The sequence below is a fragment of the Salvia miltiorrhiza genome, chromosome 1, assembly GCF_028751815.1.
Source record: "Salvia miltiorrhiza cultivar Shanhuang (shh) chromosome 1, IMPLAD_Smil_shh, whole genome shotgun sequence".
Classification (NCBI taxonomy): Eukaryota; Viridiplantae; Streptophyta; class Magnoliopsida; order Lamiales; family Lamiaceae; genus Salvia; species Salvia miltiorrhiza.
In genome coordinates this window covers 31578545-31598218 of record NC_080387.1, presented here as the reverse complement: position 1 = coordinate 31598218, position 19674 = coordinate 31578545, and the positions used below count along the sequence as shown (strand labels likewise).

Genomic DNA, 19674 nt, shown 5'->3' with positions numbered 1-19674 from the left:
GTAGATGTTTGAGCATCAAAAATAGAGTACAGCTTCAGTCGGGAGTAAAGGGTGGTTAGATTACTAATTCATTAGTTTTAAAGTCATCAGCAGTAACTAATTGAATAAAGCTCTTTCTCAGTTAACATCATGTAATCAATATATGAAGAATCCCCCTTCCATATTTGTTGTTTTCACATATGATGAAACGAATCACAGTAGGTAAAGGGTATAACCATATAAAGAAGAAGAAAGATGCGGAATTGCTTTACAACTGGTCAATTGAGTTTTCACACAGCTCGACCACAATTTGACTCCTTGCTTGATGACAGAATCACATCTAGGTTAAGTACTTCAAAATCCTCGTTCTAGAATCCAGATGGAAAACTATAGGCTGGTAGTAAACCTGAAGCAAGACATCCATACTCAAATCGTTGTATAAAAGGTAACCTGCATACCATCTAAATGGGTATAGGAGTTGCACCAATAAAGCAATAAAAAGGGCAATCTAGATATAGATACTACTATATACTCTTTCTATAACGAGTTCCAGACAATCAGATTCAGGAGATACAAGAGACAAAAGTATCATAATCTAGCAAAAGTGCACGGATGAATATACAGTCATAGAGGTTCAAACATGGAGAGGTCAGAGCAGCCCATCTCACCTGGAAGCTTTGCGACAGTGATCTAACAGTTTATCAACAACTTCTTCATTAATGCGGCAGCCTTCAGCAAAAGAAGTGTTCTTTACGCTATCATCAGATGATTTCCAGTATGTCAGAATATCGGAGGTTCTTTTCATCTGTCATGTAAGTAAAGGGAACAAACTGACAGGAGATGATTACAATAATATACAAACCTATCCAGGAAAATATCTGTTACGTCCAAGTCAATTTGCCCCTCATTTGGTGACCAGAAGGATACAGAAATAAGTCTAGCATCAACTTTAGTGCCAGAAGTATCAGGAGTACTGTGTTCTCCACGATCTGATGGGTGCGCAAGGAGTTCATCTTCAATCAGATCCAATTTGCTTGCAAGAATTGAGACGAGAAAGTTCAACACTGACGGAGTCATCTCCCTTTCCTGAAGTACTGTCAATATTCTTGAAATAATGCTCCAAATTGCAATCTGAGCTTCTGTGTCCTCAGAAGCAAATGGGAACACATCAAATAGACCCTGCAAGAAGCTCAGATCTGAAACAAACCACAGTATCATGGCTAATGATTCTAATTTATTGAGACAGATAAGAAAATTGCACAGGGATAGCAGGAACATTTTCTGCTAAGTAGTATGGAAAGATTTACCTTGTGATAACTCAGAAGCGAAATGGGCTACATCAGTAAGGATATTTGCTATCAACACTGCAGCTGTCACACAAGAACTGGCAACCTACAGGGATATATATTCGAGGAGAAAAAAGGTCATAAATGAAAACAGGAAGGTGTTATAAAACTATCCCATTTAACACTGGAGTTGGAAGGGGAAACATAGCACCAATCTGAAGCATATAATTCATGACTATATGGGGAGGTTCGAGATTTACTAAAACAGTTTGGGAATATTGCTACTCTTACAAGTAGAAAAGGTGAAGCGGATTCCATTTCAAATGGAAAACGGTTAGGTGCTGTATTCTTGATTTAGACTAGTTTTGCATAAATATCAACAAAAGTTGCTAAAAGACTACAGTATATAAGACTGTTACTATTTTCTAGTATCGGGAAGCAACATACATGACATGCACATGAATATGTATTCTACCAGGTATATTCGTAATGTGCAGAAGTGACAGAGGGAGTGCCCAGTGATTACATGGCATCTTTGGCAAGTACTGCATACCTCAAATTTATCAGGAAGTATGATCAGCTCTCGTACTAATTGCAACAGCTCTTTGTTTTCACATATTTCTTGTGAATAGTTATCCATAGTCGAGAGCTCTTCAATTGTCCGTAGAATCAGATCCAGCACACTATACCTGATGCAGTATGGATCACATGAGTTAATCCAGCTGCAGTGAGTATTATTGCCCCACGTTACTAGCCAATCACATTTTGTTGATTAATGATTTACCACACTGTTATGACTCTCACCCCCTAAAAAGAAAATGAAAGAAAGGGACGGAAAGAAGAGATAAAAGAAAAAAGAAAGTGACACACATAAACATATACTTCCTTTATCCCAAATTTATAGCTCATGTTTCGTTAATTTATTTCTGCAAATGTGGTAGAGAGGGCACAAGTAACAACTAACATTGCAGAGAGCAAACATTGAAAGGAGTGAACTAAAATAATAGAGTCATAGCATAAATGAAAACCTTGGTGCATGATGTATAATTTGATAATCATCTTAAATTTGACTGTACAACTTAAGCAAAATTGTAGCATGGCGACAAGGAAACAATGCATGCATTGCTCCAAAAAATTCCAAATATTTTAACTGCTAGGAAACGAAGTTATACCTCTCGGGTCTCCTATCTTCCTTTAATTTGGTCATTTCAAAAGCCAAGAGTTTGATCAGAAGACTCGACAGGCCCAATTTCAACAAAGGAGGAAGAAGAATGGCTGCTACTTCCTGTCGACTTTCTAAAACAGCCAACAATAAACCTACACTCTGAAAATAGAATAAAAACTTAAGATGCTGACAGAGACAATTCTCAATAAAAATGCCTGAAAAAATTCAAATAATTCAGAGACACCTTAAGAAAAAATTACACATACTGCTCTATAGAGTATACTTAGCTAGTCATTACTCTATATATTATCATTAGGGTCGGTTCTTCTTTCAGATTTAATTTTCCCAATTCAATTCCATGAGAATCAGATTAAACACTTCCTAATTCTAATCACATTCTTGTTCCGAACTATTTTGGTTTCCAGATATCCTTAAATTACATATACGGTGGTAACAACTGAAATAGAGACAAGCAAAAGTAATTGTAGCAACCAGTAGATAAGACAGAACTTCATTCTAAAACCAACTATACGACACAATCAGTAGCTAATTATTCTCATTGCCAGTAATATTTGTGTTGATCTTGCACCATCTTATTCTTGGAAACACCATAATATTTTTGTTGATCTTGCACCAAAATACATTTACCCCACCTCAGTACCTAATTATTCTCACTACCCTATAATACTTGGGGCAAGGTGCTTACATAGTTTTGCTCCTTCGATATGATGAACACAAGCTAGTATCATACAAAGATTTTGCTCAAACCTTAGCACAGGGTCATCAGACAATTACAGCATGCATTACTAAATTTGCAGACTAGCAGCTTTTAAATAGAGATAAGACCAAGTTACAGTTTTTCACCCTTTCAATAAGTTGTGGATTCAGAGCATTTTCAGCAATCCAGAGGATACGAGAGAGGATATGCTCAGGCTGCAATGCTTCTGCCCAAATAACACCTTCACTTCCTTGTATGCACAAGCTTAACACCCTAAATTGGAAAAATAATCAGAGTAAGTTTAGTGTACTTCAGTCACCTCAATCAATACAATGCAAATAAATGAACTCCAATTCACAGGTAATAGACATCTTTTTACTATCTTTGCATAAGCCACCCTTTTGCATCTGACAACTACCATTCAGACGACGAGCATTCATAATGAGGTATACTGAACTATATATAATTGAAACTACATCATACACAATTAAACTCATATTTAATCACATTGTTTGCTGATGGTGTACTGTACACTGAAAGCACAATGCACTTGTATCCCACCTACTGAGACTCTAAAACCAGTTGGTAATATAAGAAAGGAAATCATCCTGCTTATACAAGTTGAATATAATAGTGGGATTTATTAGAAAGGAAACTTTGTTTTCACCAAACATTAGCCCTAACACAGAAGTACGCTAGTCAGAAATAGTTTTTACACTCATTCAATATCTGGATACGTCATTCAACTGAATTATCTCTGCATTTGTCTGTATATTCAAAAGTTGAAACTTATCAGCAGGAGACCAACTAACTGAAAACAATGGACATCAATTACCTGCAAGCTTCACAGAGGCAAGGTACATCATCAATAAGTAATTGCTCCACTATGGCTCCAACCAATCCATTAACAGAGGCTATACATTTTCGGGAAGTTTCATGGCAAGAAAGGTTTCCGATAATGCCAAGACTAATCTCCTGTAACACAAAAAGCAACCTTAACACGTCAATCTGGCAAACTTTCAGTCCAGGAACTCTATATATGTTGTAATGCATGTTAAACAGTCAAAATAGCTATACCAGTCAAATACGCGTCAAACTAAGAGTTACTTACAGTAATCCGCGAGGATGGAGAAACAACAAGACTAGCCAAAAGCACTTCAAGTATAAGATTTTGAACCTACATATGATTATTCCATACGAGTTAGTTTAAATCATATCATAATCTTCACAATAATATGAAAAGTACAAGGTTCTTTTTAACTACCTTTTTATCCTATTAGCACTCTTTGCCTCTTAAGCTAATTAACAGATAAGCTTTTGTACGTGTTGTGTGTGTTTGGGCCTTGGGGGGGCGGGGGTATACAAACCATTAACAGATTTGAGCAAAAACTAACAATTTGAACAATAATGAAGATGACAGGTACCATAAATTGGGCATGATCTTCACTTGCGGCAAGATCCCATAAAATGCATCCAGACTCTTCCCACGTTTGTTCTCCTACAGAACCACCTTCATTTTGATAATCATTCGGTGGTTCCCGTACGTCGTGGTTCTCAGAAGATTCCATTGCTTCAGCCTCTCCACCATTTTGAGGCAAGCCCGTGGCATCCTCTATTATGCCTTCAGCTCTCGGTTCTTCACGAATCAAACCAGTCCGAGTAGCATGTTCACCATCCTTGGCATCTGATGGCAGAAGTTTCCTTATCAAAGATATCACGTAACTAGGATCAACCGTTGTTGAAACGTCGAATGACTGCACGACAAAAATTCAGAAATCCACCATATATCTCCATTGATAATTAGTAGCACAATCATAATACTCGCTCAATGCCAAGTAAACCAACACTTCCAACAATAACAACTTCGGTCCCAAACAGATTTGTAATGCACCAAATTAGCATTATTTTGCCTCATAACATATGGAGTAGCTCTTCCCACTCCAAAAGGCAAAAACAAATGTTCTCGGTGCAGCAATTTATCGAACACGTAGGATGCATGACAGTAAAGCATACTAAACTTGATGTAGAGAGATGGGGAAACAACCGGATTGCAATTTGCGCAAATAATAAACAGTAGAAGAATATAAAATGAATCAAAAGTGAGAAAAAGTACCTCGTGAGGAGGGGCCGAAGGATTTTGAGAAGGCGGCTCCCTTAACTCTTCCACTCCATCACCATCATCATGCGCTTCGGAAGATGAATTTGACATTTCTACTATTAGCTCTTGGGTTTTGAGCTATACGGTGTTAATGCTCTCGTTTTTGCTCCAACTTTCCCGCCGTTTTTTCTAGCTCAACACAGAATGCCTTGTAAAATCCTTGTAAGAAATAACGAGTTGGTGGCAGACTGTTCAAAAAAGATGGCTAATGCACATTTTTGTGAAATGTTCTAAAAAAAAAAAGTACACTCTTACAATACTAAAGGAGCACAATAGTACTCGAGTTTGATCTTATAACATCTAAAATTTTCAGTGTTTTCACCCTATGTTTAATTGATGAATTTACTTTCACGGAATTGTTATTTATATTTTGTACACATCACGTCTACAATACTATACACCTTTTATCATTTTGATAAGATTGATGAGAATGTCTATTTTCTATTTTTAGACGTTATCTCACAATAAATTTCTTAGTTTTAATTCTTATTCTTATTTTATCAATTTATTCACAATTTTACCACATATAAATTACCACAAATTCCTTATTTTCCATCTCACTGTTGTAACACTATAACAAAAATGAGTTCATTTATTCAACTCATAAGAGCATTCGCATTAGGATTACATGATAGTCTACTTGATAAGAGGAGACCACATTGAGTAAGGAAGTCGCATTGGGATTACATGATAGCCTACTTGATTTTTTTAATTTTGATTTTTCCATTTTTCATTTAAGTTTAATTGCATAAATTTAAATCACACAATTTACTTCAAATTTAAATTGCATTAATTTTGAAATTCTAAAAATTACATAAAACTTAATAAAATAAAAACAAATCCTAAAAATAACTATTCCTGCTCTAGAGGTCCGAAACGTGCCCAAACATGCTCGATCAAATCACGTTGGAGCGCGGCGTGCAACTGCCTATCTCGGAGAATAGTATCTCTTTGCACATATTCCTCGAAGGAAACCGGGGTTGCTCGACCACTCTCCGTCGAGTCACTGCTAGACGCCTCGTGTCCTGCGTCGTCATCTCTCCAATTGGTAGCTCCTTGACCTTCGTGATCCACAATCATGTTGTGGAGAATGATGCAACACAACATGATGTCCTTGAGGTGCTCCACGTATCAATTGCACGCCGGACTTCGAACGATTCCCCACCGAGCTTGAAGGACTCCAAAGGCACGTTCAACATCCTTCTATGCCGATTCTTGCATCTTCTTGAACCTCGCCTCCTTCGGATTGATCGCCATTGGTGGACTCTTGACGAAGCAACGCCACTCCGGATATATGTCGTCGCACAAGTAGTAGCCCATCTGGTAGTAGCGATGGTTCGCCTAAAAGAGCACGGGCGCCGCCTTCCATCCAACACGTCGACAAAAAGAGGCGACTGATTGAGAACGTTGATGTCGTTGTTCGAACCAATGACACCGAAGAAGGCATGCAAAATCCACAGGTTGTGGGATGGAACGGCCTCCAAGATCAAGGTTGGCTCCCCTTGATCATCGCGTGTATATGCGTCGTGCCACACCTTTGGGCAATTCTTCCACCTCCAATGCATACAATCAAGACTCTCGAGCATCCCGGAAAATCCGTGTCGCGCTTCGTGCATTTGAGTAAGGCGTGTGATGTCCTCTGGAGTTGGATGCCGCAGATAATGGCCTCCGAAAGCCCGGATGACCGCCTTGCAGAACTTCTTGAGGCATACACGCCCAGTCGAGTCTTGCATAAGACGTAAATGGGCCTTCTCACGATCACGGTGGACGAAAGACCGGGGACGTTTAACACGTCCGAGCTCCGGCGCTGGTTGGGTGTAGATTTGAGCAAGCAATTGTTTCTGCAACTCGATCTCGTCTATGATCATTTGAGCTACACCGTCGGATGAATCGGATCGTATTGGGGTTCCGTTATTTTTTGAAGAAAAAAAAAGAAAATATTGAAAGAGAAATTTGGGGAGTTTGAAGGAGTAGAATTGGTGTATGAATGAAAGTGTTGGTAAGGATATATATAGATAGGAAAACAAAAAATAAAAAAAATAAAAAATAAAAAATAAATTTTAAACGGCCAAATTAGCCGTTGGATATTAAAGAAAAAAAAAGTGAAACCGGCTAAATAGCCGTTGAAAATTTCGAATTTATTTTTTTAAATATGGCGCGTGTAGAACACATGTTGAATTTTGAAACATATCGACATACACAAGAGAACGTGTAGCCTTCGTGTAAGGGAAAGCTGCAACGCCTTACACAATCTCCCCTCTACTCAAATAGAGGGGATCGTGTAATGCGTTACGGATGCTCTAATACTCCGTTATCATTTATTAAAATTTACACTGCCAAAAGTGTTGCACTTTTATGAAACATGAGGGAATATTACTTTTTGCTTTTGTATTCCATATCCTCACTTCCCTTGAAATTATAACTATATTTATTAAAATTTATGGCATTTGATTGTGGAATGAAAAAAATATTATTTTTCACTTTAGTGTTCCGTATCCTCACTTCACTTCCCTTGAAATTGTAATTTTTGTTGTAAATATATATAAAATATATATTTTCCTATTTAATGACTTAACCCTAAACCCTAACCCTAGCTTTGTATCTCCTATAAATAGAGGCATTTAGTCCTCATAATAGAATGCTCCTATAGATTTATTCTCTCTACGCTCTCTACGCTATTCTCTTCTCTTCTACTTTTCTCTCTACTTTCAACACGTTATTAGCACAAATGTTCTATTTTCAATATTGATGATCCAAAATTATTGAATTCGGAAAAGAGGTCGCTTCGTGAAGGAAGAAGAACGAAAAGCGCATAATCATTGATTTGTTAGGGCTCCTCAAAACGGTACGCTTTAGAAATTACGTGAGTTGCATATCTTATTTTGTGCAATATGGTATATTGGTATGCACTTGATCCCAGTCTATTTTAAAATTAGCTATAGTCATTTTTTTTTGTCTTTAAAATTTGCAAACCACTAATCGGTGCTCCATTAATGGATAAATGTGGTTTTAAGAATACTTTGACTTAATCTGAATAGGTAGGAATCATATTGAATGCGAGGATGCTTTTTATAGATAATTATATTGCGTTAACCATTCTGATTGTGTAGATTTCTATGAATATGTATAGATCAGTTTGAATATTATTAAATGTCACGATTATGAAGATCAAGTTCTAAGAGTTCTCTTGTTGATATTGATTATACATTTTGTTAATATAGTGTTTATAACTATTAATATATTTTCATAGTTTCCTGAAGAAACATGAATTTATAATTCTTAATAATCTATGAGATTATTAAAAGATAAATCATTGAAGTTGTTGATGAAACACAACGATAACCCTTAATTTTAAATATAATGTGTTCCCGATGAGCACATTTGAATTGATTTATTAATACAATCCCCGAAGGATTGCTTTATTTAATTAATTCATCATTGTGGAATGAATTTATGATTCTTAATAATCTTGAAGATTATTAAAAATAAATCGTTGAATACAACGATATCTCTTCATATTAAATATGAAATATAATGTGTTCTCAATGAACACGTGAGATAAAAAGTTAATATTCCGGAAGAATATTAAAATATTGAGATTAAGTTTTATTTTAAACTTTATTTTGGTATTTCCTTATTATTTAGTATTTAATTTATTATTAAATTACTTTACTTTATATTGAATTAATATTGATGCTCCCGAAGTAGCACAATTAATATTTCTGAAGAATATTACATGTTCTTGAAGAACAATTTATATTTTAGGTGATATATGTTTATTCTTGATGAAAAACAACATATACACATAATTTAAATATTACAAGCTCTTGAAGAGCAATTGGTCTTCTCAATTCAATTGTTTTTGAACTATTATTGAGAATATGAGTTATACAATTAAAAATTGATAACATTTTTGTATGGGCTCCGGAAGAGCTTCATTGATTTTCCCATGAGTATTGAATAATTACACATGATTTATTATTTAATTCAATAATCATGTCGTGATGAATTTCAAATTCATATACCAAAAAATTTTAAAATAACTCAAGACTTGAGTATTTGAGTTGTCTACATTACAATTAGTGCGTGATTAAAATACCTCCTGAAGAGGATTTCCCATCTACTAAATTATTTTATCACCATTCAAATGCACTTATCCAACTTAAAACCATTTTCGGCATTAGGGTGAGATATGAATGATGAATTGTACAATGCCGTAAATTTCTCGTTGGATTAATTATGTTATATTCACGCATTATGAACTAGAAGTTCAACAAATTATTATTGACTGCCAAATGAGTATATTATATATATGTCATATTGCACCACAAATAATTGAAGTCCACGAAGGACGAAATTGATTCAATTCTTATTGACGCCAGAAGCGTAAACGACCTATTGGTGCTCAAGATAAAATATCCACGGATTACAAAATCAAATAAAGAACTCAAATCATTTCGACGCGGATTACAAAATCAAATAAAGAACTCAAATCATTCCGAAACCTTATGAAGAGGATCGTCCTGAAGACGATTATCCCAATACATTTTGCACGTGCACTAAATTATCGTAATATTGAGATTACGAAACAACTAGACCAAATATTATGAGAAATGGTGAAATTTTAGTTTTACTAAAGTTGCCATGAACTTTGTGAATACGTGAAAATCGTAATAGAAAAATCATAGTTGTCGACAACACTTTTGCCTCAACAAATTGCAAATTCATCTCGAAGATTATTTGGATCCAAAATAAGTTATATTAGTGTGCCAGAAGCACTGAAAAATGTAGAAATAATCAATGAGGCAGAGCTGAACTCGCTAAATGAAAATAATTAAGCGAGATTAGTAGCTCAAGGGTTTGAGAAACCCAAAATTAATCAAATATATTCTCATGTTATACATGGCATTATGTATCGTTATTTATATAACATTTATGGCAGTAATCATTGACATAAATATATCAAGTTTATGGACGTTATGGTTGTATTGTTATATAGGTCATTAAACATGGACATATATGTGAAAGTCCATAATCGATTAAGTGAATTCTTTCCGAAGAAAGAACATTTGTGAATATTCAAAACTTGAGGAAGTTAACTCATGTCTAAAGATGAGTTTTGAAAAACTTAGTTAAAACTAAGTATTGTCTCGACTTGTAGATCGAGCATCTTTTTGATAAGTATTTCAAACTAATTGATCTGTATTTTATATGAATTAATCGACCTCCTTGAAGAAGGCTTTGATGAATATGATTATATCACATTCATTCACCTAGACCAAAAGAAATAACGAAATTACTTAGGACCCGAAGTTCCTTACTTATATGCTATTGGAGCGCTATTTTAATCATGCATGATATATACTACAATTCAAAGTTAACTTGCTAGCAAGATTTAATGTTTCTCGAAGAAGGAGAATTTAAATGATATTAACCATGTTATTGGTTATATTCAAAGCAAATTACAATTGGTCTATGTTATGAAAGAAATCGAAATTCAAAATTGGTGGATGATGTTGATAATTTATTTAATTTCGAAAACTATATTGAACACATTCAAGATTGTTATCTTGAGGGGGAGCAGGATCTTTTAAACAGTTTCGAAAATTAGACTTTGAAGGTCAATGGCCCTGAAGGCCAAATGGTTGTATTCTTTTTCCCTTACTAAGTTTTTTCCTACAAGGTTTTCTTAGTTAAGGTTTTTAACGAGGCAACAAGTGTAATATATGAGTAAATATACGTCTTGTACTTTTTTCCTCTACCGAATTTTTCCCATAGGATTTTTACGGAGAGGTTTTTAACAAGGCATGAACATCTAGACTCTAACATCAAATGATGAGTTTTCTTTGAAGTCAAATTGCACACAACTCAAAGGATACATGAAGTTCGATCAAGCGATAAATTGGTGGACTTATTCACAAAGGCATTACCAACATCAACTTTCTGAAAGCTAGTACACAAGATCGACATGCATCTACTCAAAGATATACAATGATCATTTTCAGGGGGAGCAGTTGTATTCTTTTTCCTTAGACTAGGTTTTTGTTCCATTGAATTTTTCCTAGCAAGGTTTTAATGAGACAACATATTTTTAGGGTTAGTCATTTAAGGGGGAGTGTTGTAAATATATATAAAAATATATATTTCCCTATTTAATGACTTAACCCTAAACCCTAACCCTAGCTTTGTATCTCCTATAAATAGAGGCATTTAGTCCTCATAATAGAATGCTCCTATAGATTTATTCTCTCTACGCTCTCTACGATATTCTCTTCTCTTCTACTTTTCTCTTTACTTTCAACAATTTTGTAGTAATTTATTTTTGTAGTTCACAACGTTTTGTAGGCTTTATCTTCTCCATCTTTCTTTTTTACAGTAGTATTAAATATATAGTTATAATAAAAAATAGTAGGAAATTCCGGACCTTATTTCCCATCCTATGTACTGTCATTAAAATTAGTACGTCCATCTGTGAGATGCACAACGAACATCGAAATTAAACGATATGTTTAAATAAATTAATATAAATATTAAATAGAATTAAAAAAAATCCACATCAATTACTCAATAATCTCAAATTTAAAAACATAAATTTTCAGTTCTGTATAAATTTTAACGATAATTATAGTTATTAAATAAGTTTGAATAATTTTAAATCATCTAATAATGAAAATTAACATTACACTTATTAAGAGTATTACACGTCATAATAAATAAATAAATAAATATTTTCATACACAAACATAAATAAAAAGTTGTAAGATTTTAAAGAAGAGAGAAAATAAATCATTTTAAATTTTTTATAACTTATTAGTTTTAAATTCATTTTTGATGATTTTTATACCATATTAAAGACCTTATCAAAAAATTAAATTTAAGATGTATATTGAATATTTATTTATAAATCAAATTTGACTATGTTCAGAAAAGAATAAAAATTACTATAAAAAAGAGAAAAAAAATAGAAAAAAGATGGAAGAAAAAATTCCTCTTTTATATATAGATGTAGACATGCATAGGACACTAAGTAACTTCACCTACCATCAAATATAACAAGAAAATATCAGAAATCATGCAAGGTTTACCATTAAGAAGGGGATTGTTATGTTTTAATTGAGTGTGACCCACCTAAATTAGTGAGTAATTTTTAGAAACTGACCTACAATTGTTGACCAAATTAGTGAGTAATTTTGACATTTTTAGAAAGTGGCCTACAATTGTTGACCAAATTAGTGAGTAATTGTTGACTTAATTAAAGTAAACTTTTGCCATTTTTAGAAAGTAGCCACTTTTAATGGGACACCCAATAAGGAAATGTGGCCACTTTTATTGGAACGGAGGGAGTAATGATTTTTCATTTTTCCTTTTTTCCTTAATCCTTCATGGAGACACAAAGCCCAACCTAATGATTAAAGAAGAAATGTCTTATCAGTTGAGATACACTTTATTATCGCTTGTTACCATCAAGAAATTGCAATTACCAACGCACATCATGAGCGTAAAATAATATCATCAATATACAAGTAATGTTTAACAATGGCATCAAGATAGGAGTAGTAGCAATTTAGGAAAAGACAAAAGGCAACATAGATATACAATTAAGGTTCAAAAAAACACCGAGCGCATTAGTACTGTGGCAAATTCTGGAAACCATAAGAATCGAACATTTTACAGAAACAAATATCCCAAACAAGCAGCAGCTTTTCAATCATGCTCTTAGCTGGTATGTCAAACGCAAGTTAGGATTTGTCTTCCACCCTCATTCTCCATTTCTCCTTTTGCATTCGACAGTCGAAAGAATTCGTTACTCGACATAATCCCAGTCGACTGGGAAAATGGCCGTTCGTACGAGGATATCAAGGAAGCGCCAGAAAGGAGTCCCAGTAAAAATCAAAGACGTTGCCTGATCAAAATTTATCATGGTGCTACAGTGCTTACCATCGATTTGGAATCTTTTGCTGATTTTGCTGTACTGTCGATAACGATGTTCCCCACTCGGACTTCCATTGCCTCCGTCTCATCCTTCTCAGTCGTGTTCTCGGGGCCACCATTTTCCACCTCATTGAGTTTATTAGAAGGGGTGATCTGCCTGGGGCCTCCGCTGATCCATGGATGAGTAAGACACTGAGCTGCTGTCAGCCTTTTATCAGGCACAAAATCTAGTATCTGAATAAGGAAATCTGCCGTCTCATTTGCATCCTTCTCGCTGAACTCGTATTTTTCCATGAGAACCTTAGTGAGAGGCCAGAACCGTAACCTTCTTATATGCCTCAGATCTCCAAATCTATTAAAGAATTCTCGTGAATAGCGCCCTCCCAATGCAATCTGCAGATAGGTTCATCAAGCATGACACTGGACTTTTTAGAGATCGATAAATGCAACAGCTTCAATCAATTGTTTTGGAAATCATATTCAGTTGGGTTCTATTATCAACGCATATAGACAAACTCTTACCTTGCGAGGCATCATCCCAAGAAGCTCCATCATTAGGGCCAAATGATCCTTCAGATGAGAACAGAAAGATAACATAGAATCAGTTGCGTAAGACTATAAAAGTAAATATGGAATCTAACATTGCAATATGTGCATTATGAAATGGATGCTGAGGTCGAAAGATCATTCAAAAGGTTATCTCTGGGCAGAATTTCTTCCTGAACCAGCCATTTGGCATGGGACAGGCATCTCTTATTCGCTTATAGGTAGTCTTGTATTTCCTACTTTGGCTAAGTGCCATATATCATCAGTTTTCTGTTCACTCATTACTGTTTATCATTCATTCTATCTAAGGTAGTATGTAACTAACAAAAACATAAACAAGAAGAGAGAGGGTCTTGAACTATGTCAAGCAAGTCAGCCGGATGAATTGATCTGATATTACTTATAGGAGTTTATACAAAACTGGGTGCACTTACCTCATCGCGGTCATAATTGTCACCACTATGAGGATCAAAGAGAACATCTCCAGTGACGAGCTCAAAGCAAATGCAGGCAAATGACCACATATCAGCTGACGTAGAGTACTTAGATCCTAAAATGACCTCAGGGCACCTATACTGCCTCGTTTGAATGTCACTAGTGAATTGCTTATATGTCCAGCATGCATTCCCAAAGTCCACCAATTTGCATTTCAGTTCAACCTCAGCCAAGAGCTTCTGCCTTGCTGACCGGCTGCCTCTCTTGTTGCCCTTTGTTCCTTGGCATGCACCATTTGCCCCATCACTGGCTGCTTCTGTAACTGATTTGCTTCGCTTGTCAATAGACTCTCCATCGGGTTTATCATCCCTCTGAGAGTCTTCAGGTCCACTTGCCTCGTTATCTGGTTCAGCTTCTTCCTTCCCAGCACACTTCTGAGCAGCTCGCTTAGCCCTTTTCCGGATCTTCTTTTTCTGGTTCTTAGTCAGATCAGCATGAGAAGCCTTAGCATCTTTAGATGCCTCTGCCTTGGAGGGGAGTATAAGTGCTGCACCTGACCTTCTAGGATCTTTAGCTGGATCTATCATTGAAAGAAGTAATATGTTCTCTGGCTTCAGATCCGTGTGTATTATTGATAGTTGACGGTGCAAATAATCCAATCCCGCTAAAATGTGGAAACAAATTTCTTTAACCATGTGAAGAGGTACCCCTCTGTAGTCTGAATACTTAATCAGGGTCAAAAGATTGTCGCCCAAGTATTCAAAAACCATGCAAACATGTTGCCCATTTGGCCCTGAATGCTTGAAGTGATCCAAAAGCTTCACCACACATTTCTTATCTTCCGGATCTCCTTCAGCAATTTGCTTTAGAATAGTGATCTCATCCATTGCTGCTTCTGTATAGTGTTGTGCACTCTTTTGTACTTTCAGAGCTACATGTATCTATTAGCAGATAAGAAAACAGAAAAGGAAGAGAAATACATCATGACCCCATCAAGACCATCTTAGCAATTCTAAACCATAGTCAAATAATCTTACAACCCCCCCCCCCCCCCCTCCCCCTCCATCCCTCTCTCAGACACATACACACAGGCGACACATCTTGCTTGCCCAACTATCTACTCCTAATATGTGAGTCCTCTATAAGCTAAATAAACATAAAACAAATCAGCAACCTCATTTGATTCCAACCGAAATTGATCTTTACAACACGCACCTTGTAACACGAAGCACAAACCTTGGCGTAAAAAAACTAGCTAAATTTGTTAAATGGAAACAGGATAAGCAACAATGTAGACAACAAGAAGCAATTAACCAAAGAAAATGTCCCTCCCAAAGCAAATAGACAAGTTCCATTTAAACAATTTTATTCTTATTAATCTTCTTCAACGAATGTGCTTCCTATACAAAAATAAAACTATACGGGAATCACGCAAAGTCATTGTAACAATTACATGCTCCCGCAATCATCCACATAGCAAAACTCGCATACTACGAGAACCACAGAGTTCAATAGAACGCTGCCGAATATTATAATGAGCGATTTGCACAAATGTTTGACGACATCTTTGAGTTAATACAAAAACGTACTGATTTCTGAATGTCCCAAGCTAGCCAGACGGTGGAGAAGTGGCCCCAGCCAAGCTTGCTCTGAATAACGTATCTCCCGTGTTTGAAGGTGTCGCCAATACGCACGGCGTGGTATCCACCGCGGCGGTAGTCATCGGTCCCCTCGTCCTCCGAAGTGTAGTCGCTGGTCTCGCTCTGATCGTCACCGTTTCTCTCGACCGCCGCCCTCGCCTCCTCCGCCATTAGTCGTTTCAACCAAATCGGAGGATTTGAAGATGATCGGAGACCCCGTAGCCCTAGATTCTTCTCACCGACTTCGACTGCCGTAGATAGCTCAGATATTAGGGTTTATTATTTCTTTTCTTTAGTTCGCGAACAATCAAATTTGGTAAATTTATATTATTGCGGTTTCTTTATTCTACATATTTTTAGTGGATTTATTATGTAAAAATGTTGATTCGAAACGGTGCTGATGGAATTAAAAAATGAACTCTGAATTTCCTTTATAATAAGAAAACCACTTATCCTATATGGCATTCTTAAAGTTCACCATTTCAAAATTTCTGAAGTCCCCTCAATTTGTAATTATTCCTTATATATATATATATATATATATATATATATATATATATATATATAGGCAATGGTTCAATGAAAAGTGACTAAATGTAGGAGAGAAGAAAGAAGTGATTTTGGCCATCCATTTGAAGCAATCCATCGGTCCATATTCAATACTCCCTCCGTCCCTGAAATAAGTTCCTCTTTTTCCTTTTTGGGACGTCCCCCAAATAAGTTCCTCTTTCTTTCTTTCCATTTTTGGACAACTACCCCACCACTAATAATATTTTATTTATTCTTACTTTTCACTTTTTCACCACTCTCAATACTAATTATAACACTTTTTCACATATTCACCATTTTCAATACTAATTATAATATATTTTTCTCCACTATCAATACACTTTACCATTTTTCCTTAAAACCCGTGCCGTCCCCAAAGAGGAACTTATTTTGGGGACAGAGGGAGTATCAAAATTGTCTCTTTATTATTAATTGAAGGACTCAAGGACATCAATGTAATTTTGTTAATTATGATATCCGTTTGTTTCCTGAATTAGTGCTAATCAAATCAGATTAATGTTAAGAGATATATTCAATGATTCAGTTGCATTTTATTGGCAAGAAACGCATCTTTCACCAAATCTGGCCAAATAACCTAGTTGGAGAGCATATCAATGTAAAGAAATATTCCACAACTTCTTCAGAACAATTACAAATTTTCCAGAGTACTATGCAATCATCGATGGAACCTCCAATGGATTTTGAAGGTAATACTATATAGACTTACATCAAAAAACGTTAATTTTTGCACTGAATATTTTCTTTACATATTTATATGAGTTCGTTTAGTTAGTTCAATGGAATGCAATCCAATAGTATTGAATGGAACTCATTAGTTGTTCAACACCTTGGTAGGAAGCGCACCAGTCGGCACTAATGAGAAGAGGTATTGAAGTTAATAGTTCTCTTTATAGGGCCATTAGTGGGTCGTGAAGTTTGTTAGATAGAATTGTAGAAAACAAACTACGAAAAGAATTCAGTGAATGAGATTAACAGTGAGTTCATATATATATATATATATATATAGGGAAGGGATCAAAAAAGAAAGCTAAATGTAGGAAGAATAAAGAATAAATATAAGCCTTTAGATTATAGTAATCAAACGGCCCATAATTAGGCTGAAGATTAGATGCGATTTTTATCTTAAGGTTAATCAAGTAATTTTGATTTTTAATGTAACCGCTTTGACTTAATGATTTTTTGACCGAATCTTTTTTATTATTTTGTTTCAGTCATGGAGATATTATTATTTACGGTAGTTATCAAATTAATATTAATGAGGTTGACAAAATTTGTAGTATTTTTGGTGGTAGTTACATACATTTTCATGATTTTCTTATTTAATTTTTTATTAGTTCAAATTTTTTATTTTTTTTAATCATAAATTCGAGCGTATGTAAGACCATTGTTTTTAATTGTTTGTAGTTTAATGTTATGATTTATTTTATCACATAATAATTTTTTTCAATAATTAATTAAAATTAAAACTTTTTATTCTACATGTTCGTAATTTTTTAAAACTTGTTCGAAATGTTTTTTATGAAATATTTTAACATTTCAACAAGTAAAGTTCGAAAATTTAATTTAGATAATCGTAACTTTTGTACACTTTGTTCGAAATATTTTTCATAAAATAATTTTACAATTCTCAATCAGATATCAATTATATTATTCATTCTAATATAATTTATTTCAAATGACATTCATTACAAAAACGATTTACTTCGCTATTTTTGTATATTTATTCAAAAGGTTTCATATTAATTATTTTACTTTATATTAGTAACAAAGATTTTATTTAGATGTTCGGAATTTTTATGTAGTCTAAGATTGTATTTGAATATTGTTTAAAACGTACCAAAATAAGAATTATATTTTTGTGAATATGGATACTAATTTGATGAATAACGTAACTATTACTCAATACTCATAAATTATGAATAAGAAAAATATTAGTTGAATAAAGTAACATTATTCATGAATATATCATTTTCGAATAAAAATCATATTTATTTGAATAAGGATAAGAGTTTGCTGAATAATTTATATGATACTCATAAATTGTGAATAAGGAAACTATTTTGTTGAATAAAGTAGCATTTTTCATGAATAACCGTATCTGAATTTTGTTCAAGATTTATCGAATAAAAATCATATTTATGTGAATAAGGAATAAAGTTTGCTGAATAATTTATATGATACTCATAAATTGTGAATAAGGAAACTATTTTGTTGAATAAAGTACCATTTTTCATGAATAATCATATCTGAATTTTGTTCAAGATTTATCGAATAAAAATCATATTTATGTGAATAAGGAATAAAGTTTCCTGAATAATTTATATGATACTCATAAATTGTGAATAAGGAAACTATTTTGTTGAATAAAGTATCATTTTTCATGAATAATCATATCTGAATTTTGTTCAAGATTTATCGAATAAAAATCATATTTATGTGAATAAGGAATAAAGTTTGTTGAATAATTTATATGATACTCATAAATTGTGAATAATAAACAAATATGACATGACCACACATAATAAAGATCAAATTTATTTGAATAAACTACAAAAGTTAATGAATATACATAGAAAATTTAAGAATAAACTACACAATATACTGAATTTATAACGAATATTCAATGCAAAACAAGAAATGAACAATTTTTCCCAGCACTCAACGAAATTAAACCAACAATCCATAGTATGCAATCCAACAATAAATGTCTTTGTTGAGTTTCCTCGCAAAATTCAGAGAATTGTAACTACAAACCTTAATTCCCACAAACCCTTCTAGGTGTTTATAGGAGCATGAACGAGATTGAAATCTATAAAAACACATCATATGAAACAATTTGTGAGCCAAATCTCGAAGTAATTACATAAAAGAGCCACCAAAAATACAAACAAATGAATTGCACAAAAAGGGGAAATCCATGAGACATCGAAAGACAAATACCAGAACCAACGAAAAATTAGCGTGAATAATGGCTGAAAATATCTAGAGGCAGCGGCGGTGAAAATCTTTTTACTAGAGGTGGCACGGCCGGTGGTAGTGGCTTCGCCTGCGACGGACGACAGAGGGCGGCAGAGGGAGGGCGGTAGCGCCTCGCAGCGCCGAAAACAACGAGAAAGAGAAAGAAAGGGGATCCGGCAGCAGAATCGCGAGATCAACCTCGAATTGCAGGCTACTGAATCAAGATCGGAGACGCTCCACTCTACCAGCCACAAGCGAAATTGAGAGATTAGAGAGAGAGAATGAGA

General features: G+C 34.5%; 2 protein-coding genes across 3 annotated transcripts; both read right to left on the bottom strand.

The window, feature by feature from the left end:
* Window positions 1–113: 113 nt before the first annotated feature.
* Window positions 114–5556, bottom strand: LOC131020385 (uncharacterized). 2 transcript variants are annotated; one of them, XM_057949156.1, is made up of 11 exons: window positions 5262–5556; window positions 4573–4902; window positions 4260–4325; window positions 3984–4123; window positions 3295–3421; window positions 2438–2589; window positions 1819–1954; window positions 1287–1371; window positions 907–1175; window positions 648–784; window positions 114–385 (listed from the first exon to the last, which is right to left on the bottom strand). In XM_057949156.1, the coding sequence occupies exons 1-11, from the start codon at window positions 5355–5357 to the stop codon at window positions 367–369; spliced, it is 1557 nt and encodes a 518-aa protein (XP_057805139.1). In that variant the 5' UTR covers window positions 5358–5556; the 3' UTR covers window positions 114–366. The 2 variants fall into 2 exon arrangements, with proteins under 2 accessions (XP_057805139.1, XP_057805146.1); XM_057949163.1 differs by having other exon boundaries at window positions 4573–4832; window positions 5262–5404.
* A 7243-nt stretch (window positions 5557–12799) lies between these two features.
* Window positions 12800–16261, bottom strand: LOC131020352 (uncharacterized). The gene is made up of 4 exons (XM_057949109.1): window positions 15809–16261; window positions 14219–15160; window positions 13761–13808; window positions 12800–13631 (listed from the first exon to the last, which is right to left on the bottom strand). Exons 1-4 carry the CDS (start codon window positions 16028–16030, stop codon window positions 13224–13226), a joined length of 1620 nt encoding a protein of 539 aa, XP_057805092.1. The 5' UTR covers window positions 16031–16261; the 3' UTR covers window positions 12800–13223.
* Window positions 16262–19674: the final 3413 nt, after the last annotated feature.

Coding starts and splice junctions, on each gene's coding strand:
- LOC131020385 (XM_057949156.1), bottom strand. CDS start 5,357: ATGTCAAATTCATCTTCCGAAGCGCATGATGATGGTGATGGAGTGGAA. Junction 4,326..4,572: donor AAGATCATGCCCAATTTATG/GTACCTGTCATC, acceptor AATCATATGTAG/GTTCAAAATCTTATACTTGA. Junction 1,372..1,818: donor TACTTCCTGATAAATTTGAG/GTATGCAGTACT, acceptor ATATCCCTGTAG/GTTGCCAGTTCTTGTGTGAC.
- LOC131020352 (XM_057949109.1), bottom strand. CDS start 16,030: ATGGCGGAGGAGGCGAGGGCGGCGGTCGAGAGAAACGGTGACGATCAG. Junction 13,809..14,218: donor ACAATTATGACCGCGATGAG/GTAAGTGCACCC, acceptor TCTCATCTGAAG/GATCATTTGGCCCTAATGAT. Junction 13,632..13,760: donor TTGGGATGATGCCTCGCAAG/GTAAGAGTTTGT, acceptor ACCTATCTGCAG/ATTGCATTGGGAGGGCGCTA.